General features: G+C 36.1%; 2 protein-coding genes across 2 annotated transcripts; both read right to left on the reverse strand.

Annotated features, from left to right (window-relative positions):
- Positions 1–18,211: 18,211 nt before the first annotated feature.
- Positions 18,212–20,955, reverse strand: LOC127118465 (pollen receptor-like kinase 1). Its single transcript, XM_051048676.1, has 3 exons — positions 20,170–20,955; positions 19,200–19,904; positions 18,212–19,104 (listed from the first exon to the last, which is right to left on the reverse strand). Exons 1-3 carry the CDS (start codon positions 20,816–20,818, stop codon positions 18,515–18,517), a joined length of 1,944 nt encoding a protein of 647 aa, XP_050904633.1. The 5' UTR covers positions 20,819–20,955; the 3' UTR covers positions 18,212–18,514.
- An 802-nt stretch (positions 20,956–21,757) lies between these two features.
- LOC127118483 (protein APEM9) lies at positions 21,758–24,855 on the reverse strand. The gene is made up of 5 exons (XM_051048698.1): positions 24,691–24,855; positions 24,373–24,606; positions 23,867–24,149; positions 22,300–22,664; positions 21,758–22,107 (listed from the first exon to the last, which is right to left on the reverse strand). Exons 1-5 carry the CDS (start codon positions 24,744–24,746, stop codon positions 21,978–21,980), a joined length of 1,068 nt encoding a protein of 355 aa, XP_050904655.1. The 5' UTR covers positions 24,747–24,855; the 3' UTR covers positions 21,758–21,977.
- Positions 24,856–24,921: the final 66 nt, after the last annotated feature.

Raw genomic sequence — 24,921 nt, forward strand, 5'->3', positions numbered from 1 at the left:
AGCTTAAATTTCAACTTCCTTGGTTGATCTTTAGCTTCTAATTCCTTAGCCTTGCTTCATTGTTACTTCAAGATCAAGCTGCACTCAAGGTTGGATTGGATCAAGCTCTTAAAAGCTACACTTCAAAAGGTTTATCTCATAACTGTTTTGATTCGAATCTCTTGGAATATTGTGCATTGCTTGGTTTGGTTGGCATTTCTGAAGTCCTCATGTGAGAGGCAATTGATTTATGGTTTTAATTTTGAGAATTAGTTAACTTCAGATTGAACACCTCATATTTCAACCTCAGATTTCTTCCTCCATAAGAATCTTAAGAAGAAACTAAGGTCACAGGGGTAATGTACATCACCCTAGCTTTCGAATGGTATATGGATCGCGTGCTATGGTTGAGGTTGTAAAACCTGCAACTGGTGACGTTTTCAGGCCTTCTCACCGGAGAAGACGGTGGCTTCCACCACCGTCCCCATGCGTCCAAACCTTGGCCCTTGGATCCAGTCTTCCAGATCTAATCTCAGCCTTGTGTTGATATGACTTTTTTAAATCATTCATGTTTCGCTGTTGACTCGTTCACACAATGAGTGCGCGCTTCATAGCTATCTGATCAGCCACGTCAATTAATGAGCGTTGATCAGACGCTTGTGGATTTTTTGCTTTTTTTAATTTCTGTTTTAATTTCCTTTATTCCATTTTATTTCAAAAATTCATAAATTCTTTATTTGGAATCACAAAAATATGGGACCAATTGCAAAAAAAATCTCTTAAATTCTAGTTTCTAAAAATGATTTTTAATTATTTTTGTGATTCCATTTAATATTTTTTGTGAATTATTTCATTTCTGATTGTTTTTAATTCATTTAAAATGCTTTTTGATATTCAAAAAATGCCAAAATATTTTCTTAACATCTTTGGATGATGATGAATCTATAAAAAATATTCTCATCAATTTCTTAATTGATTTGAGATTTTAGTCCAATTATGTTATTTTTCTCCATTTTTAATTGTTTAAAATTAGTTTCTGTTTTTAAAAAATGTTGAGAAAATTTGTCAAACCTTGTTTGACCATGTTAGACTTATGATGATCCAATTGGACTTATCCAAGTTGATTTGAATTGGATTTGAAGTTTGACCTTTATTTATTCATTTTATTTATGCATTATTTTAATTCTAAAAAATACCAAAAATGTGTTTGACCTTTCTTGACTTCCAATCTTCATTTCACTTCTGTTTACCATTGATTGATGTTGATTCCATTCATGTTTGATCAATGTGTTTTGGTTATGTCTTTTGAATTTCAATTTTGTACATTCCATTTCCATCTTCACCTTCTTCTTTTTTCTTTTGACCAATGAGTTAATGATTTGTGGTTAGCCTTGACATATAGAGGCTTAACCTTCTTTGATCCAAATCAAATTCATCTTGATCAAAGATCAAATGAATTGCTTTGTGTCCAAGATAGGTTGCTTCTTGGTCAAGCAAAGAACCTGAAATCCTTACAAGGTCATTCTTCTTTTCTTTTGGCATGGCAAGTTGTAGGAGCTTGGCTTACTAGTCATGGTCTCTAACTTGTGTTTATTTGCCTATAGTTTTATTGACCGGCCTCAGATAGGTGTGAATACTACATTAGTCCACTTACGATTGCTTAACATAGCGCTAAATTGCCTTATGGCACACTAACACTAACTACTAATTACTAACTTTTAATTCAAGCATTTAATTATTGCAATTTACTTTAGTGCAATTTAAATTTCTTGCTCATTTATTCATATTGTCTTTGCCCTTTGCTCACTTGAGCTCATGTTTATGTTTATTCCATTTGCCTTTTGCTCACTTGAGCATATTATTGTGTATATATTATTGCCTTGTGCTTGTGTTGATTTTGTTTGTGTGAACCAATGAAAAAAGGAGAAAGGACTTAGAATTAGGACCTTACCTATGCTTAATGGAGTTTCAAGAGCAACTAGGCCTCATGCCTTTAGAATGATAAATATTGTTGAAGAGCAACTAGGCCTCATGCCTTTAGAATGCTTAATCTTGAAGATGACTTGAAAGGACCCCTATTCTAAACTCATTCTTGTCCATTCTTTCTATTGCATTGTGGAACTTTTTGATTTTTTTGTTCTTGTGTGGTAGGGATCCCAAACTTGAGCCAATTAGAAGGACCATTGTCATGAGCATCCAAGATAAGAGAGACAAATCCAAATTGGAAGATCCTAGGAGCTTGATTGAATATTTGCTTGATTGCTTGAGTTAATTGCTTATTGCTTACTAAGTCCAAAGGAAAGGAGCAACTTGGATCATCTTTATGATCTCAAGAAGGGAACTCCAAGGGTTTTATTTCTCTTCTCTCATCTTTTAATGTTTAGGACCTAACCCTTCTCTTCTTCTCTCCACTCTAACCCAAGCCAAACTTGTTTTGTGCAAACATTGACATTGTTTTCAAAATTAGAAACTTAGGCACTATGCCTGTGATTTTTCAAACTCTTTTCATAATACTTATTTTGAATTGAACCTTAAGTCAACTTTGACTTTCTTTTGTGAATACTTCTAATTGGTAAATCCAACTCACTTCAAATTCTTTTGTGGTTCCAATGACCACCTTTGCCAAAGCTTTTCATAAACATTAGCTATTAGGTTTGAGTTATCATAGTGGTTGATGTAAACCTCACCTTATCCTTAGTGATTGGACTATAAGTCTTCCATACTTATTATAGGGTGGATTCTTCACTAGTATGTTGAAGCTCTCCTCACATGGTGGATTGTTGGTTTATGTTGAGTTTTCTCCCTTTGATAACAAAAGACCTTAAGGCTTTTGATAAACCAATTCATCAACTTATTTTGAGATTTTTACCCCGAACTACGAGGTTTTGATCCTACCTTTGTGATGGTACGTAGGCAATGGGTTTATCCATTCAAACAACAAAATTGTAAATAACTTGTATATTCTTTTCTCATCTCCCCAATCATGTTTGCGCAAATATTTTCATAAATACCAACCTACCATACAACATTTGCAAAAAGGGCTCCCTTAGAGTACTAAGGATGTTTTGGGTGCTTAAAACCTTCCCATTGCATAACCAACCCCCCTTACCCAGATCTCTGACATTTTTATTAGTTTTTGATTTGATAAAACTTCTCGGTTTTTGTTCGCTTTCTAACCTTTCCTTTGGATAAATAGAAGTGCGGTGGCGACTCGAATTGTATGATTTACTTTTCATTTAGTCAATAAATCTAAAGGTAACGAATACCCCGCTACACTGACAAATCCTTTTGTGATAATACTTATATGCACAATTACCCTTTTGCCCTTATGTCTATATTGAACACAAGGCATAGACCGTGTCATCCTTGTCCAGTTCAATATTGGTCCCATAGACATTTATCCTGTTACGCAGGATGGGAAAATTCCATCTAGGTCACTCATGTCCCTCAGCATGCTTCGTGGAGCACCCATCAACTGTCTTTATGGTCATCCAGTTACGGACAATGTTTGAGCAGCAATAAGGCACTCGACTCTACATCTAAGGTCCATAGTGGTTTCAAGTCGAAGGGTGGTATACACCATTATCACCATGAGAATAACTTATGACACTTTGCATAACATTCTATATAGTATTCTCATAGCGGGTCAATCCAGTATAAATATTACTCTTAATATTCATACCTGTGTTTAAGACTTGATAACTCCTTATCCATGATCCATGAGATGTGATCATCAGTCTATATACATAATAGTCTTAATGCTTTAATGTTATCCCACTTCACAATAAAGCTCGACTACAAATACTTTAAGAATAATGTTCTTATGTTTAATGTGATCTCATGATTAAGTCACACTTGATACATTAAACGAACTAGCTATTCTATGGACTTTATTAAACAAACATAATAAAATAAAAAGCCTTTTATTATTAATAAATAACTCTGATACAAGTACCAAAAGTATTGGCCTCTAGGGCTTACACCAACAATCTCCCACTAGCACTAGAGCCAATCAGGCATACCCCTAATGCCCATAGATCTAGTATGGCTATCATGCTTCTGCTGCGCAAGAGGCTTTGTCAGTGGGTCAGCAATATTGTCAAGTGTAGGTACTCTGCATATTTTCACATCTCCTTTATCTATTATCTCTCGAATGAGGTGATAACGCCTAAGTATGTGTTTGGATCATTGGTGAGATCTAGGATCCTTAGCTTGTGCGATAGCACCATTGTTATCACAATAGAGACCAATGTGATCCACAATGCTAGGAACTATGAAAAGTTCACTAATGAACTTTTTGATTCAAACAACTTCCTTAGCTGCACTTGAGGCAGCAATATACCCGACCTCAGTTGTAGAATCAGCAATTGTATCTTGCTTTGAACTTTTCCAGCTCACAACGCCACCGTTTAAGCAAAACACATAACCAGATTGCGATCTAAAGTCATCCTTATCTGTCTGGAAGCTAGCATCGATGTATCCATTTACAGCAAGCTCTTCCTGACCTTCATATATCAAGAATGAGTCCTTAGTCCTTCTCAAATACTTAAGGATATTGTTGACAGCTACCCAATGAGCATCACCGGGATCAGATTGGTACCTACTCGTTGCACTTAAAGCATACGAGACATCTGGTCGAGTACATAACATGGCATACATGATAGATCCTATTGCAGGTGCATATGGAATCTTATTCATGCGATCCCTTTCTTCCTTAGTTGAAGGGGATTGTGTTTTTGATAAACACAAGCCATGTTTCATAGGTATGAATCCTTTCTTGGAATCATGCATATTAAAGTGTCTCAACACTTTGTCTATGTATTTACTCTGACTTAGGCCAAGCAGTTTTTGTGATCTATCTCTATAGATCCTGATTCCTAATATATAGGCTACTTCACCCAAGTCCTTCATAGAAAAGCATTTCCCTAACCAAGACTTTACTTGTTGTAGGGTAGGGACATCGTTTCCAATGAGTAATATGTCATCTACATATAATACCGGGAAAACGATCATGCTCCCACTAACCCTCTTGTAGACACAAGGATCATCTTCGTTCTTGATGAATCCAAATTGTTTTACTATTTCATCAAAACAAAGATTCCAACTTCTGGAAGCTTGCTTCAATCCATAGATTGATCTTTGTAACTTACATATCTTTTGGGCTTCTTCTGGTATGTCAAATCCTTCAGGCTGTGTCATGTACACATCCTCAAGAAGATTCCCATTAAAGAAAGCAATTTTGGAATCCACCTGCCATATTTCATAATCATGATATGCAGCGATAGCAAGTAAAATCCGAACAAATTTAAGCATTGCAACTGGTGAAAAGATTTCATCATAGTCAACCCCGTGAATTTTTTTATATCCTTTTGCAACCAGTCTTGCCTTATAGGTATGTACCTTACCATCCATGTCAGTCTTCTTTTTGAAGACCCACTTGCATCCTATAGGGTTAACTCCTATAGGAGGCTCTACCAAGGTCCAAACTTGGTTTGTGTACATGGAATCCATTTCAGATTTCATGGCTTCTATCCACTTCTCAGACTCGGGACCAATTATGACCTCTTGGTAGGTCACAGGCTCATCTTGATCCATCAGTAATACATCACCTTGATCAGTTATGAGATATCCATATCTCTCAGGTAGGTGACTATCCTGCTTGACCTACGTTGGTCTTGTTCTACTTGAGCAGGTTACTCTTCCACAACTACTTGTGTTTCCTGCTCTAATTCTTTCATAGGTGTATCAATTCTTTGTGATTCTTGAATTTCTTCAAGCTCTACTTTCCTCCCACTGATTCCTTTGGAAATAAAATCCTTTTCTAGGAAAACTCCAGTTCGAGCGACAAACACTTTGCCCTCAGAAGGATTGTAGAAGTAATACCCTCTTGTTTCTTTAGGATACCCCACAAATAAACATTTGTTAGATTTAGGCTCAAGCTTAATTGAAATTTGTCGTTTCACATAAACTTCGCAACCCCAGATCTTCATGTAACATATATGTGGTTTCTTACCACTCCATATCTCATATGGTGTCTTCTCAACCTTTTTGGATGGAATACGGTTAAGTGTGTAAGCTACTGTCAATAATGCATGTCCCCAAAAGGAGTTTGGAAGATCGGCGTGACTCATCATGGATCAGACCATGTCTAACAAGGTTCAATTTCTTCTCTCAGATACACCGTTCCATTGAGGTGTTCCAGGAGGAGTAAGTTGGGATATGATCCCACACTCTTTCAGATGGTCATCAAACTCTAGGCTTAAATACTCCCCACCTCGATCTGATCGAAGAGTTTTAATATTCTTACCTAGTTGGTTTTGTACTTCATTCTTGAATTCCTTGAATTTTTCAAAGGACTCTGATTTGTGTTTCATTAAATACACATAACCATATCTACTGAAATCATCAGTAAATATGATGAAGTACTGAAAACCTCCTCTGGATGGTATGTTCAGTGGTCCACATACATCAGTATGTATGAGGGCCAAAAGATCATTAGCTCTTTCACCTTTTCCTGTGAATGAAGACTTTTTCATCTTTCCAATTAAACAAGACCTGCATGTCTCATATGATTCATAATCAAAAGAGTCCAAGAGTCCATCTTTATGGAGTTTGGAAATGCGTTTCTCATTTATGTGGCCTAATCAACAATACCAAAGGTAAGTTGGATTTAACTCATTAGGTTTCATCCTTTTAGTATTAATGTTATAAATAGGCATTTCAAGATCAAGGACATATAGTCCATTGTTCATTTGTGCAGTAGCATAGAATATATCATTCAAATAAATTGAGCAACAATTATTCTTTATTATAAATGAAAAACCAAACTTGTCCAAACAAGAAACGGAAATAATATTCCTACTAATTGCAGGTACATAATAACAATTCTCTAACTGAATTATTAAACCACTAGGTAAAGTTAATACATAAGTTCCTACGGCTAAAGCATCAACCTTTGCTCCATTGCCAACTTGTAGGTCAACTTCACCTTTTGCCAAATCTCTACTCCTTTTTAGCCCCTGCACATTGGTACAAATGTGAGAACCGCATCCAGTATCTAATACCCATGATGCAGAAGTAGATAAATTAATTTCAATAATAAAAATACCTGAAGTTGAAGTCTCTACTCCATTCTTCTTATCTTCTAGGTACTTTGGGCAGTTTCTCTTCCAGTGTCCGGTCTTACCACAATGGAAGCAGGTGCCTTCCTTTGTTATGCCTCCACTAGGCTTCAAAGTAGCAACAATGGGTTTGGGTTTGGCAACTTCCTTGCCTTTCCCTTTATCACCCTGCTTGGTGGGTCTTTTGTTATGTCTCTTTCCATTTCCGATCATCAGAATAGACTTCCCTTTTGACTTCAGATTCTGCTCAGCAGTTCTTAACATGGCCAGCAATTCAGGAAGAGATTTGTCCATATCATTCATATTGAAATTAAGGACAAATTGATTGAATCTATTTGGCAACGATTGCAAGATCAAATTAGTCGCAAGTTCCTTTCCGAGGGGAAAACCCAATCTCTCAAGGTTCTCCACATACCCAATCATCTTGAGCACATGGGGACCTACAAGGGCTCCCTCAAATAACTTGCCTTAAAAAAGAGCTTTTGAAACTTCAAACCTTTCATGCCTTGCTTGCTCTTGATAGAGCATCTTCAGGTGTTCGATCATATTGAACGCTGCCATATTCTCATGTTGCTTTTGCAACTCTAAGTTCATGGTAGCTAGCATGAGGCAAGCAGTTTCATTGGCATCATCGACATGCTTCTTATAAGCATCTCTTTCTGCCTTAGGTGCAGAACTAGGAGGTTCCTCTTCAGGAGCAGGTTTCTCCAAGACATACAGCTTTCTATCTTGTTTGAGGATAATCCTCAGATTTTGGTGCCAATCCAGAAAATTTGTCCCAGACAATTTTTCCTTGTCAAGGATTGATCGTAAAATGTTGTTAGAGGTGTTTGTTGTCATGGTAATCTACATAAAAATAGTGAAAATATAAGTATCAATAACATATTTAATTTAGACCTTTAGTTAAATATGCTCCCACTATTTTACTCAAAACAAATGACCCTCACCATTTGATTCGGAAAATCCCGTTGGAAGATTTTCTAGTGGGTCGAGATCCACATTTCACTTTGTTTTAAGTCCGCGTAGGCGGATTACACAAAACTAAGTTATTTAGGTAGGAACTCCTTCCAATTGTATCTAATACAACTCTCGAATATTTTAGTTGGGTGAATAACTCTTTATTCCAATCCATCACATGGATCATTTCCAACTCTTGCTTCTAAACATATATAATCTTATTATAATTTGTTTAGTTAAGTTGGACCCATTGTTTTAGCAATTGGATATTACAATTATTCCATCACACCTTACTAATATAGACCATGCACCTCGCGTAGGCGAAACCTATATTATCCGATACTAATACACAAAACTAAGTTATTTAGGTAGGAACTCCTTCCAATTGTATCTAATACAACTCTCGAATATTTTAGTTGGGTGAATAACTCTTTATTCCAATCCATCACATGGATCATTTCCAACTCTTGCTTCTAAACATATATAATCTTATTATAATTTGTTTAGTTAAGTTTGACCCATTGTTTTAGCAATTGGATATTACAGTTATCCCATCACACCTTACTAATATAGAACATGCACCTCGCGTAGGCGAAACCTATATTATCCGATACTAGTCTTGATGAGTGCTAAAACTTGGAAATCATAAACTTAATATTTACTTTGAGGGAATTTGCAATTAACACTACGCCAAAAACTGGAATAGAAAGCGCCCCTTAGAGGGCGCTTTATTACAAAAGCGCACTCTAAAGTGAAGAGAAAAAATAAGGAGCATACTACTGGAATAGACAGCGCACTTTAGAGGGCGCTTTTGTAACAAAGCGCACTCTAAAGTGAAGCGAAAAAATAATGAGGAAATGGAGGGACACCAATAGAGGACGCTTTATTGAAAGCGCCCTCTAAAGGTAACCTTAGAGGGCGCTTTTAAAAAAGCGCTCTCTATGTCCATGTACATTTCCAGTTTAGAAGGCGCTTATGGAAAGCCTTAGAGAGCGCTTTTAGAAGCGCCCTCTTAGGCCCCCTTTAGAGGGCGCTTTTGTAACAAAGCGCCCTCTAAAGTGAAGCCAAATAAAAAATAATGAGGAAATGGATGGACACCAATAGAGGGCGCTTTAATGAAAGCGCCCTCTAAGGTTACCCTTAGAGGGCGCTTTTAAAAAAGCGCTCTCTAAGTCCATGTACATTTCCAGTTTAGAAGGCGCTTTTGGAAAGCTTTAGAGAGCGCTTTCAAAAGCGCCCTCTTAGGCCCCCTTTAGAGGGCGCTTTTTTTTTACAAAAGCGCCCTCTAAGGTCCCCTTTAGTAAACATTAAAATTATAACATATACTGCATGTCTCTTTATTTTCCCTCTCTACAAGCTATTTCGTTTACGTAACTGGGTTTTCTCTCTACTGCGATTACTCTCGTCCTCCGTTCGTTCTCCCTCCCTCACCGTCGTCGTCGTCGTCGCCTTTTTCTGCTGCTGCGTTCACGTTCACTGAGTTATCTGCGTCCACCGTCACTGTTCACTTTCTTCTCCATCGTTACCGTCACCTTGAAGGTATTTCTCTTCTCCATCGTTACCGTTCACTTTCTTCATGTGTTTGATTAGGGAATTTTCTAAACTTAGTTTTACATTTTGTGCATTATGTTGATTAATGTTGTTTAGGGCAAACTGAGTTTTTTATTTCTGATTGAAAACTGATATCATTTGAAGTGTGTTTGAGCTTGTGCTTGGAAGTTTGATGATTATGGATGCAAGTTTGTTCATGTTCCAAACACCATAAGTTTGCATTGGTCTTTTGTATGCAGTAGGTGTGTGTGAGTTTGTATTCAATAATGATAAAAAAAAAGAGTTTAGATTGTTGTAACATGAGAGAAATGGAAGGTATATGAATGTGTTTTTTGTGTAGCTTCACGAATATGGTCATTGTCTTACTTGGGTCTTATTGAATCATTTCTATATTACAGATAAAATGGCTAACCAAGACGATACCCATGACGCGAATGGATTACGTAACAATGTTGAAAAAGAAATCAAACGAGGATTGACTGTTATGAAGTCAATCATTCGTGCAAGAGACAAGGGTGTAAAATTTGAAGTACATTGGAGTGCTGAAGACCAACTAATTGAGCCTAACGGTTCAATGTTGGCAAGTTACATTGGTTTCCTTGTTCGACAACATATTCCGATTACATGTGATAATTGGAGAAGTCTGGAATTGAAGGTTGGCAAAGAAAAAATATGGTCCGAGATACAGGTACTTACCATATATTGTTATATGTTTTTTTTGTTGACTATTTGTTGACCATATATTGTTATAATATTACTTATAATAACACACTCCATGTGTATGTTTTTTAGAGATCCTTTCACATCGATGAAAGCCAGCAAAAATATTGTATTCAATTGGCCGGAAAAAGACTCCGAGGATTTCGATCCTTTTTGTCCAACAAATTTCTCAAGGATGAGGAAGGAAAATTTGTTGAAGCAGAACGACCAATGAAGTATGCCGAGATTATTTCAGCCGATGAATGGAATAACTTTGTCGCCAAACGAAGAAACGAAAAATTCCATGTAATGTCTATTAATTATGGTATTATACAATTGTTAAGTTACTTGGTTCTAATATGCCTTAAACTTTTTTATCCAGGAAGTAAGCGATAAAAATCGGAAAAGGGCATCAAAACCCGCGTATCCGTACAAAAAAGGGCGTACGGGATATGCACGGTTACAACAAAGAATTGTGAGTATATTCAAATGCTATGAGCTTATACATTGTCACAATATGTTATAATTGATGATCTTATAATCTAATTCAATGTGTAGCTAGCCGAGGAGAAAAGTGACGCAACATCTCTTCCGGAGCACGTATTATGGAAGGCTGCTCGGGTTGGGAAGGATGAGGCTGTCGTTGAAGCGGTCCAAAATGTTTATGACGAATGTGTAAGTATATGTAACATTATTTCTTTAATTATATCGAAAAGTTTGTTAGACATATAATTCATTTTTAATCTCCTCTAATAATATTTCAGGAGACTTTATCCCAAACCTTACCTTCAACCGAGGTCCAGGATTGCAGGAGCGTACTTAGTCGAGTACTAAATGTTCCTGAGTATTCCGGTCGTGTGAGGGGTAAGGGTTTTGGTGTGACTCCGTCGTCATTTTATAAAAAACCAAAAACAAAAAGTCCTACCAACAAAGAGGTGATGAAGACCTTGGCGGAGTTAAGGGCACAAGTACTCCAACTGCAAAACGAGAATGCAAGGTATAGAGAGGAAAGGTGCGCTTCCGAGGCAAAAGATACTAGTGACCGAGCTAGTATCAATTGTCAACCGAAATTTCCCGAGGTAATTATATATGTTATTATGAAATTAAAATAGCACTTTTTTACTTGACACATATACATGTTAACAATAACATTTATTATTGGTTTAGGGCATTTCACCTTGTCAGCTGTATCTATCGTCACCAACTTATCGCATAGTTGGCAAGGGAAAAGTGCACAATACTTCGGGTGAATTACTTCACCATAATCCCCTCCCGGTGGGATATATGAAAGTTTCGGTTGACCTTGTATTAGATACGGACGCTCTTCTACCATTACCTGACGTTGTTTCAGAGACAACGTTGATGCGAGATGCAGTCGGATCCTTTGTTGGTTGGCCGTCAGATCTAATTTTCCCCGATGCCGAGGTATATATGTTCTAAATGATTATGAATATTTAGTATTCACATTTCAATTCAGCTACAATTATGATATTTAATCAATCCTTATTACATGGTAATGTTAGACTCCTACAAGACCCACACATAAAGCTGGTAAAGGGATTTCAAGACGCATCGAGTCGGTTGCATCTCAAAAAGAGGTACAAATATATATACCCATTTAATTATATATGCAACGATTCTGTTGCATCACAAAAAGTCATGATTTATTTTATATGAATTTTTAGGTTCCCGATCGAAAGTTGAAAAGCGCTGGTAAGGATATTCCAACGACGTCCGGGACAAAATCTCAAATTATGATGCGTCTTGAGAAAATGGTGGAAGAGTCCGATATTATGCACGGGGCCATTCGTAGTATAGATTTTGATGAAGGTGTTTTCGGAATTGCTCATTTCGAAATAATTGCAAAGGAGGACATGCAACAACTTTTTGAACATGACGAATTGGGCATCGCTGTCATTCATACATACATATGGTACTCCGATCAATCTATAATTTACTTAGTTGAACAATTTATTTACACATTTCAATGAGTAGTCTAATGTTTATTATGTTTCTATTTAAGGTATATGTATGTAACATTGATGCGGGGAACTGAATTGTGTAACCGTTTCAATTTTATTGCTGCTTCCCGTATCAACGCAACGTTAATAACGAAAAATCCAACATCCGTAAAGAATGATCTAGTCGATAGATTCATGGCGGCCGGCGATAATACTACACCCAGTTTGTATTTTTTACCGTTTAATTCTGGCAACGGGTTAGATTTTCTTTCTAATAATTTCATTCTAATCTATGTATATCTTTTACGTAGAAAATTTTCATTCATCTAAATTTTTGTTTTATTTTACAGTGGTCACTGGGTGTTGGTTGCTATGGATCTTTCGAGACTCATATTGTATTATCTGGATTCGTTATCGGGTGATTGGAGTAAATATCCGAGTATGAAGAAGACGGTTGACGCGTAAGTGAAATTCCCCTAAATATTCGTGTGTATTTGTATATTTAATTATGTCTGTCAGATTGATCTCAATATACGTTTTTGTTCTTGTTAGGGCAATACTAAAATTTAGATCGAAAAAGAATTATCGTAATAGGAAGGACATTACCTGGGTCAGAGTTGAGGTATATATTAAGTATCTTATTTTTGCTTAATTATAATAGTGTTTATTTTTTGCTTATAATAGTGTTTGTAAGAAATTAACTATATATATATTGTTTGTTTTTCTTTGTAGTGTCCTCAGCAAAACAATTCGGTCGATTGCGGATTTTTTGTATTGAGATTTATGAGAGATATCATTGCGTTGAATCGTATAGACATCCCAAAAATGGTATGGAATAATAACTTAGGGTTTATTTTAATATTATCGGATATTTCATCTAATTTGTTACTAAATCTTGAATATGTTTTATTCTCTTAATTGTAGTACTTTGACGAATACAAATCTTACTCAAGAGCTCATTTGGATGAAATGAAGGATGAATTGTGTCAATTCATTATTGATCAAAGAATCATATAGCTAGGTTGTATATTGTTGTACATATATGTATGGAATGTTGTTGTTGTATGTTGTTGTTGTATATATGTTGTATATTGTTGTTGTACTAGTTTTACTAAATCATGAATATGTTGTTGTATATTGTTGATCAAAGAATCATATATTAATGTTGTATATATGGAGGATTAATGTTGTATATAAATGGATTCATGTTGTATATATCAATGGATTAATGGTGTATAACATTGGATTAAAGGATGAAATCAATATGAATTTTACACTTTTGCAGCATGCGAACAGGTTCCCAATTAAATACCCACTGCTTTTCAAACAATTTTTTTTTAAAATAACTAACACTTTAGAGGGCGCTTTCTGCAGGAAGCGCCCTCTAAACACTTTACATTGACAACTTTAGAGGGCGCTTTGTCCAGAAAGCGCCCTCTAAGGTGGCTTTACATTGACAACTTTAGAGGGCGCTTTATCCAGAAAGCGCCCTCTAAGGTGGCTCTCTAAGGTGGCTTTACATGACAACTTTAGAGGGCGCTTTATCCAGAAAGCGCCCTCTAAAGTGGCCCTTTATGGGCCACTTTAGACAGCGCTTTTTTATGAAAGCGCACTAGAATGTGGCCCTTAAAGGGCCACTTTAGACAGCGCTTTCTCCAGGAAAACAAAGCGCTGTCTTTACCTATGCCAGCGCCACTTTAGAGGGCGCTTAAAAGCGCTGTTATAGGCCAAAATAAGCGCCCTTTTTTCCCTTATTTGGCGTAGTGTAATCTGATCTCACCGGCTTATTTATCATATAAATCGTCTCTCACATGCATCAACATACATTCACATGCATCAACATACATTCACATGCATCAACACACATAATGAAACAGTTATGGCCCCTAGCGCAATTGTTCTCCCAAGCCAATGAGAGAACCTAAGCTAACCTAATAACGATCTAAGCTTCTCAAAGAAAGATCTTCAAGGTTGTCCTCCTTTGATATTGTATTCTTCTCTTTCTTCATAACATTACATTACATAAAAGAAACTCGTTTTATATACGAGGTAGTGAGATGAGAAAAGAAGTTACATTAAGAGATTAAAAGAGAGGCACGACACACGGGTCATATTTTAAAATCCCAAAACAAAATAAAGGAAAACCAAGGCCATAAGCGATCACCACAAGACAATAATAATAAACACATTATTATTAATTTTTGAGTCAGGGTTGCAGGGCAGCACCCCGACTCAAAATTTTAATGAACAATTCATTTGAAATTGACGTCGTTTTCCGCATAAACACTTGATACTTTAAGGCATAACTCTTGCGCCGTCACAACCCTAATCGCATAACTCTTTGACAGCATAACCCTTGTGCTGTCATTAACCCTAATGCACCAATTTCAGACCGTCAAACACACCTCGATTGTTAATTTAGTATGATCGGTCAACACGTCATTGCTTCACCATACTAATGTCGGATCAAGAAGAAAATGACCATTGATCGCTCAAAGGAAAACAACCATTAAGTGTTTGAATGAACGAAACAGAAACAATATATCATATATACCGTATTTTGCATCAGGATTACTTATATCATATATATAACTTCATCGATCTCAATTGCGTAACCTATGGACGATTGATGTATCGCTGCTTCACCATACTAACGTTGGATTCCGAAGCATAGTCAACATCAATCATCCAAATCATACATACATGATGCCAAATTTAATTACTCGTTTATTCTTTGATTCATTCTATCTTTTAATCGTATTAATACAAAAAATACAGAAAATAAACAGCTATCAAATGCATGGTTTCGTAAGTGGCTCTGATACCACTGAAGGAGAAGAGCGATCCAAAATGCAGCGGAATTTAAAAAATTTCTCCTTTAGTGATCCTTACAAATGAGCATGATCAGTGATAGAATCGTTACCTCTTGTGGCGATTGTAACCTTTGATGCAGATCTACGGAGCGATCACGAACGTTGAACGATGACAACGTATCTACTCAGTCCACACGAACAGATTCCTTCAATCTCAGTGCTAACTGCTACGAATGAAGGCTTTGAGTGAGAGAGAGAGAAACGAATTTGCAACTGCACAAATGCTTCTGCACAAGGGTTCTATTTATAGAACCACTTGTGTGGGCTGCAAGCTAAAAAGTCCACTTAAGTGTATGTGGCCCATATCTTATAATATGCCAAAATTAATTAAGCGTGTGGTACCTTACCATATTTCGTATTCTACTTAAGTACACCGTACCTTACGATGTTCTACAATTCACTTAAGTGCACCGTACCTTACGGTGTTCCTTATTTACTCTATCTCTCATCAATTCGTCCTTTTGTGTGTGACCCTGTAGGTTTTCGTGGCATTGACAATTATATTAAATCACGTATTTAACATAATAAACAGTGAGCGGTATCTAGCAACACGTCACTGCTACCCAAGACACAAAAATGTCATGTGATCTAACAAATCCTTTTGTGATAATACTTAGGTGTACAATTACCCTTTTGCCCTTATGTCTATATTGAATACAAGGCATAGATCGTGTCATCCTTGTCCAGTTCAATATTGGGTCCATAGACATTTATCCTGTTACGCAGGATGGGCAAATTCCATCTAGGTCACTCATGTCCCTCAACATGCTTCGTGGAGTACCCATCAATTGTCTTTATGACCAACCAATTACATACAATGTTTAATCAGCAATAAGGCACTCGACTCTACATCTAGGGTCCATAATGGTTTCAGGTCGAAGGATGGTATACACTATTATCACCATGAGAATAACTTATGACACTTTGCATAACATTCTATATAATATTCTCATAGCGGGTCAATCAAGTATAAATATTACTCTTAATATTCATACCTATGTTTAAGACTTGATAACTCCTTATCCCTGATCCATGAGATGTGATCATCAGTCTATATACATAATAGTCTTAATGCTTTAATGTTATCCCACTTCACAATAAAGATCGACTACAAATACTTTAAGAATAATGTCCTTATGTTTAAAGTGATCTCATGATTAAGTCACACTTGATACATTAAAAGAACTAGCTATTCTAGGGACTTTATTAAATAAACATAATAAAGAAAAAGTCTTTTATTATTAATAAATAACTCTGATACAAGTACCAAAAGTATTGGCCTCTAGGGCTTACACCAACAAATGGAAGGTTCTAGCGCACGTTAATGTATTCATCCCGTCCGAAAATACATTTATGTCCCACTCAATGAATTTTGAATTAATGGTGTTTACGGAGATGCTTCTTCCAAATGACCTTATACACATACAAAGATGCATCTCCGGATTAAATTTGGGCAAAACAAGGACTTCTCGTCAATTTGCATTGAGGAGTGTGGAACGTGTGTTCGGAGATACATCTCCGAACGCTAGGGATAATTGTGACTTTTCACAATGGTGGAGGAACACCCCCAAGGGTAGAAAGAGCAATCCCCCTATATACCCATTTGGGTTAGGCCTAGTGTAAATTAAAGGGCATTATTTATCCTACCCTTAGTGGCGAGGAGCCACCCTATATAAATTTTAAATTACCCACCAAATCCATGCGTAAGTGAGTCATACCTTCATTTTTTCAAAAATGAGTCTGAAGATGCCTATCTGTAATAACCCCATATGCACCCCATATATTTGTTGTAGAGATGCATCTCCGCAACAAATATCCCTTTAGGTAGTAAGTTTTAACATTTTTTAGAAAATCACTAATGTAATAGACCATGTATTATAACTATACATTATAATAATTTTTTTATCTATTAAATCATACACTGATGTAATAAGATGAAAATCTCATATATTAGAATTAATCCAGAATCCATATACTATCAAAATAATAAATTACACATGATAATATTATCCATAATCCCTAATACAAATACTATCATACTGGATATATCGAAACCCTACATTCCTTCAAAGCCTCCTGTATTGCAATGTTGTTCGTGCCTCAGATAGAAATGAAACTTAGATTGATAAATTTCTTTTAGTGAGGAATGAAAGGGTGAATAGTTTTGGTGTGTTTTGCTAGAAATGAGGAAGGGGGAATGTCTGAATCCTAATTGATTAAAACTCCGTCCGAAGGTATATTTTCTTAAGTTGTTATGAATATGCATTTTCAAATTATTTTTTGCCAAAAATGAGGGTGTGACTTACTTACAAATGGATGTGGTGTGAAATGAGGGTGCGTCCAAAAATACATTTTTGAATTTCAAAGACAGTTTTAGTTTTTTACAATGGTGCACCCTTAAAGATGGGAGAAATAATACTCAATTTAAATAAGAAGCCCTTAGGATTTGGAGGCCGTGTGCAATGGACTAGAATGCATAGGTCCAAATCCGATCTGACCTAAAGTAATGTAAGCTTATTCTAAAAGTGAAAAAAAAAAAGAGAATTATAAATAACTCTTAAGATGATTGTGAGAAGAGCATTAAAGTGTAACATTTTTCATTTAATGAGGAATTATAGATAACTCTTGAAAAGGATGTGAGTGAGCCGTAAAAATTTCCATTTATAAGAAGTAGAGGTGTGGGTTGAGATGACATCTTTGTGAGTCAGAAAAATTAGAATGAATATGAAGTATTAACTTAGTTTCCTATAAGAGCCTAACTCTATAGTCACGAAATTAGGAATTCTTTTTCTCTTTTTCTTCTATAATCAATCCATTAAACATAATCAATAAAATAGTACTCTTAATTTTCCCAATAAAATTTATCAAAATGGTATTGTCAAACATATATTTATTAGTTTACTTCAGACTCTGTCTTTATTTGAGTTCATTCATAATCATATGAAATTTAAGAGGAGATTTTTATCTGAAACTTTTATGAAATTTTTTTTTATAAATTTTTTTACACTAAATTATATTACAAAAGTACTTCTCATTTCATGATTGGCATTAAGCTCTTGTTCCCCTCAAATAATACATTCTCCTTTAATCTCACCTCATTATTACACTGGAAAAAAATCAATCAACAGATTGAAAATTCAAACATTGAAACCCAGTTATGTAACAGAGATACAACCATGCATGCATATGAACACCATTGCTTTCCATCATTCATTCAATCCTGCCATGGCATTGCATGTGTTTTTTTTAAGGGAGATCATATCATATAATCCAACAAATGTTTATCGCAACCCTCATTCAACCATTCATGAAGAAAATCTGATTTCTTCCTTCCCAAGAAACACGACAAATCTTGATTTCGGAGACTCATTCGCTACAGATCCTCCTCATTATTATCCTCTTGTATTTGTACCTCTTGAATTCTATCAACAGCTTCTTGTAAATCCAATCTCTTATCAACATCAATATCACAACAAGCCAATGCAATGTTCAAAAGCTTATATATCTCTCCCTCACTATTTCTACTAAACTCCATATCTTTATCAAAAACTTGACTAGTCCACTCTTCTTGCGCAATTGAATCAACCCAATTCGCCAAACTCAACTCGCTTTGTTGTACAAAATTAGCAGGGAATTTTCCAGTTAGAATTTCCAAAATGAGTAAACCAAGACTCCACACATCAGTCTTCTTAGTGATCCGCCCGTGCTGCAAATACTCGGGTGACTTGTACGCAACCATTATCTCATGAGCAATATCTTGGTTTGTCACAGGTACTGATCCATAGTCAGTTATAATAGGCTCCATCGATTCGCCCAATAGAACATTGGAAGATTTAAGATTACCGTGAGGCGCAATCAAGTTTGGCAACTCTTGGTACAGATATGCAATACCTTGTGCTACACCTTTCACAATCTTCAACCTTTTCGGCCAATCAAGGCTTACTTGTCCTATGGCTTTATATCCTGTATCAGATGTAAAAGTTAGTTACGCTAGTTATTGAATCTATATTCTATGATGTTTATTAGTTGAATTGCAAATGAAAACAGGAAACACGTACCGTGAAGACGGACGGCTAAGCTGCCATTGGGAATGGATGGGGTAATGAAGAGTTTTTCATCTCTTTTGTAGTAGTAAGCTAAGAGAGGAATGAGATTAGGATGATTCAACCTTCCTAATCTTCTCATGTGTTCTTTAAACTCTTCCCTACCGACATTGTTCATCTGTTTGAATCTTTTGACGACAACGGTGGAGCCGCTCAACAGAACAGCCTTGTAAGATGAACTGTGACAACTACTTCCTAATATCTCAGCAGAGGCTCTCAAAAGATCTTGTAAATCAAATTGTTCTGATGCTTCTTCCCTAACAAAAGATAACTTCATTTCTTCTCTTCTGCTACTGTTGTTGCTGCTTCCGCGTGACTTTCTTGAACCTCCTGGATCATCTGAATTATCATTATTCGACGATGATGGTCCTCTCTTTTGAGTACTACTACTTTCCACAGTTCTGTTGCTGGTGCCAATTAGACCAACTCCTCCTCCTTCTTCTAATGCTCCCTGTTCACTTTTTTTTTTCCTTCTAATAATGAAAAATAATATTACTGCCGCAATCACAAGCAGTGCAAGACTAGCAAGAACCACAAACCAAATACCGTGCGCATCTATTGATGATGACGATGATGACGACGATGATGATGATGGCGGTGATAATGATTTCTTTTGGGATGAACATGGTCCTAAAGGGGCTCCGCACAGCTTTTCATTACCTGCGCTGACCCTTTTTTTGTATCAATTCATTGATTACTACGAGCATGTTTGAATTTGAACTTATCTAGTAACATAAGTACTTGTAAAACTATCTGAAAGATATTATGAAAACAATTTGTTTTCGGCTTCTTTCTTTAAAGCCTCCACGACAGATAGCCAATGAAAACAGCATATAGCTTATTATATATATATAAGCGCTTATGCTGTGAGCGCTGAATTAAACTATTGTTTGAATACACGAGTCTATATATACATATGTCTTACCAGAAAAAGATGAAGCTGGAATCTTGCTAAGGGTGGCAGGTATTTGACCCTCTAATTGATTATTTGCTACACTGAATGATTTAATAGTGCGTTGAAATTGAGGAATAGGACCACTGAATTTATTTCCATCCAACTTCAAGGACATGAGCCTTGGCAACGAAGCAAGGGAAGATGGAATAGGACCAGTGAGCTGATTGTTAGAGAGATGAATTTTCTTCAACCATTGCATCCCCTTAAACGCGTCATCCGGAACGTCGCCAGAGAATTTATTATCAGAAAGGAAAATGGTCTTGAGACCAGTGAGTTTGTTGAGGTTGGGCCAGGGTGAATCGAATTGGTTGTGCATGAAACTAATGGTTCTGATATAAGGTAAATCCTTGATTGCATTGACGTCGATGGTGCCTTTAAGGTTCATGTTTTCGAGTTTGAACCCCCAAATATGTCCTCTATAGCAAAGAACACCCGACCAATTAGCATGATCACCATCACATGGAGGGATGGACGTGTTCCATGAAGATAACGCAACGGTGTTTTGGAAAGAGGTTTTCAATAGGAGGAGAGAATCTATATCTGAAATAGAAGAGGAAAATTTGACGAGAATAGAGAAAAAGAAGATGGTTAAAGAAGTGATGAAGAATTGTGGTGCCATAATAACGTAGTGAAGGGCATGCACATGATGCACACGCACTTGCACTAGAATGATGATGTTAGTCAGCCGTTCTGGAAGGCGAAGAGAGATGGCGTTGCATTTTTGAGATGGAGGAAGTGAAAGAGAGAAACGCAGGGAGCAGGAAGAAACAGAGCTAATAATAGAACACATGAATACGAGGATGGTTGGTTGGTTAAGGTTGTTTCTTTTTTTTTTGTTTTTTTGTTTAATTAATTCAGAGATCCATAGAGTGAGGTTAATTAATTAATCAATTGACCCAGTCCTTTAATTATATATTTATTTATTTTCTTATTTGTGTTGCATCAGAGGGAGAATTCACATGATCACACACCAGAAATGCACGGAAAGCCTTTAATTACCACAACAACCAATACACCATCATAAAGTTATAAGTCCAATTATAAGATCCAAAAACTTATCCTAAATATATGAGAAAGTTGCGTCAAAACCAATTTTAACACAACTTTCTCTTATATATATAAAAATCAAAAGAACTATATTCCTTTATATATAATCCATTTATATATTATTATTTATAATTTACTTTAACAGTCGTTGTTTGAAGAAAAATTTAAGAGGACCAAATTCTAGAGCATAAACCAAAGCTCCCATGCTCCCATGCAGCCTTTTGTAGCCATAGTAAAGTAAAAGGACCACGATTCATAAATCTCAAAATCCATAACCATTTTCTTCAAGAGTTTCTCCTAGTTTACTTAGCTTATATAATAAACAATTGTGATTTGATTTACTTCATCTACAGCGTACAGTTATACAAAACATAATAACAATTTAAGAAACTTCCAATTTTGACCACCAAAATGCAAAAGTTCAGAACACTAAATTTATATTCATAGCAAAACAATTTGTTGATCACTACAGTGCATTTGTGATATTTTATATAAATAAAAGATTATCAAGAGCGCAAATCTCGAGCACTTCTTTTATAGATGCATTTATTATGTACAAATTTTCATACAAACTCAAGGCACATAATTTCTCAAGGCTTTATGGATCAGCTTAAGCAAGCACCTTTCTAAACAACATATTGCCTTTTCCGGTACAAGAAGGATAGCCAAGCTGGTATTCTAAGGATTACTTATGACACAGTCTTGAAGGTCATGCTTGATCAACAACTTCATCACTGACCTTGACGTGTTGCAACAACGAGTGGTTCAACAGCGGCTAAAGGATTAACTTGATATGAAAATGCAAGCTGCCATAAATCGACCAAAGCCCTCTTCACTGCGACCACTTGTCTTCTTACAGTCCTAAAACATGAAGAGTGACTATATTCAGAAATTCATAAAAGATCAGTAACAACAGCCCAGAAAAGAAAACCAACACCAAAACAGTAGAAAAATAAAGATTAGTTTAAACTAAGCTATTTTTGACACACAAGTCTAATGTGAGGCGATATAGACATGAGATTCTACTAGGTAGCCATGAGTTCAAGTGATTACCTTTTTAAAGTAGCTTGCTTTCTTTTGATAACATAACAGACAAACAAGATCATACAACCAAGTATAATCTTCCCACTAGGTACGACGAACTCCGCATTACCAAACTTCAAATTAATAGAACGGAAACACCAGAAACATGTCTCTATTCGTTCAGACAATTTTGACCCTCCATCTTTAGATCTATACATTTTATTGTTGGCATACTTGCCTTTCAATGCTTCAGGCAATCCTCTACTCTCGTGTAATTCTTTCAACGAATAAGTTTCGTTGTTATCTGTAGCCGTTGTAGGTGATTGCAGAGAGGAAACTTGAGACAAAATGGTGTTTTTAAGAGAATGCATAGAGTGTAACCTTCTCAGAAGTCCCTATGAATAGTGACATACCAATATTTAGTAAATGCATGGGAAATCACATCTTAGGAGAAACAGACTGATTTCAAAAAAGCAGGAGTCTTCAAATATTAAAAACTAGTTTTGCTGTTACATTGCAGAGAATGGTTGTTAACTTGTTATATTTACGAGTTCAACCTGCTAGGCACCAAGTTTTTAGAATGAATGAAATAATAACCACTATTGACAACTAAATCACACTACAGATTTTTGTTATAAAAAATCATTTTTTTGTAAATGTTGAGCTAAATATTTCCTTAGCTGTTAGACTCTCTAAATAAAATCCTTATTTTATGCATATTTATGAAACCTAAGTATCTTAATGCAAAATGATAAGCGGTTAATATAAAAAAAAAACAAGTAGAATCAGTGGAAAGACAACTGACTTAGGAATAGTGTCAGTTTAAAATCTCAGACTAATAGATCAAACACAAAAAAAAACTTACAACATATATTCCCTTAAAGCAAGAGAGAGGAGTTAATTATAGAGAATGCACTAATCAGGTATTTTAATGAAAAAAACACAGCAAAGGAGAAATATAAGCATACAATCAAGAGATATATCACTTGCAGAAGATGAACATGCAACTTTCACTATCAGAGTTTGAGCAGCAATGTAAAGAATAGATATCAGATCAAGGTAGGTTGATAAAATTGAAGTAACATTTGTTATCAAAAAACAAATTATAGGGTCTGAGTCGGTGGTACACAAAGTAACATTTGTTATCATGCTTCAAGTTTTAGACTTTACATGCAAAAAATTAAATCCGAGTCTTTAATCAACTCAACGAAACTCACCTTCCATTAACATATGCACGAAGAACAATGAGAACAAAGAGCGAAGATAACAATAGAAACAACCATTGATTTTGGTTCTTGCAATCGGTATAAAATAAAAGCATATGATATGATTCGTGCATAATGATAACTTAATGCTTAGTTCCTACTCAACTGCATCGATAACACCGTTGAAATTTAACATGTGCCACACATAGAAAGTTCGGCTGATTTACTGTTAACAAAGTGCATGCCAGCAGGAAAATTGATCATTTCTAATCAGGCAAAACAAGAACATAAGTCTGCCTCCCAACTTTCAGCTGAAATTACTGATTAAAAAAAGCATTGATGTCGTTGAAGAACTAGTAGTAACAAACTTAATCTGCAGAGAACACTCTTACCTGTCGGTTTTCCTCAGGCAATGGAGCATTTTCAACCCAGGAAATTGCAAGATCTACATCTTCTAGAACCGTTGCAAGAAGTGTGATGGCAAAGACTTCAACGACTTCCAAATATTCATCAATTCCAAGAACAAAATGCCTTTCGAAACTATTTCCATGCTCTACATTTGCTTCTGCAATGACAGCATCATATTTCCCATCACCAAGAGTCCATCCATTAAGAAATTCTTCGAGAAATTCTCGAACACCCAAAGCAGAACCTTGTGCTATTTGAAAACAGGCTCTGAACCAAATAAAAAAAACACAAACATGAGTTTGACCAATGACCTACATATCCCAGACTCTTGTGACATGTAGCACCGACACCTCTGAAAAAATGTGACTGTGTCGGTGCTGGACACCTACACCGACACTAATAAATATTAATGGTGTCGCCGTGTCAGTATCAGTGTCGTGCTTCATAGCTCTTGTGCAGGAATGAGTGTGAAACAAAGCAAAAAGCATACCCAGTAAGGAGAACTTGTGCAGGAACAGCTTTTAGTGAAATGAAATACATTCTAAGTTGATCAAGAATTTCCGGTGTCCTGCCAAGCTGATCGAATGCTTGAATGAGGACCATAGCAGTTGATTGAAGCATATCTTGAATTGCAGTGTCTCTGTGATCATAATCACGAGGCAAGCGTTTCAAGATAGAGGAAGCTAATGATGCAGCTTGTTCATACATGGAGCAAACAAGGTAGCTACAAAAAAAACCCATCATTGAAAGTATCAGCAATAGCAAAACCCTAATATTTGAGTTACAGAAGAATTGAAGAAAACATTACCTCTCTGAAGCCTCTATTTCTTCCCATGTCGGTGTTTCGGAGTCGGAATCTTCCATAATTTCCGTTTCAGTACGACGCCGTTAGAAATTGCGAATGTAGCGAAGAAATTTGAAAAAATGGAGATAACGAAGAAGAAAGTGATCGAGATTGTGTGCGTTTGTAGCGGGAAAGGTACCATACTTTTGGACTGTTTGACCCGTCCGATGTATCGAACGTCCTATACTTTGCCAC

This window comes from Lathyrus oleraceus, chromosome 1 (genome assembly GCF_024323335.1).
Source record: "Lathyrus oleraceus cultivar Zhongwan6 chromosome 1, CAAS_Psat_ZW6_1.0, whole genome shotgun sequence".
NCBI lineage: Eukaryota > Viridiplantae > Streptophyta > Magnoliopsida > Fabales > Fabaceae > Lathyrus > Lathyrus oleraceus.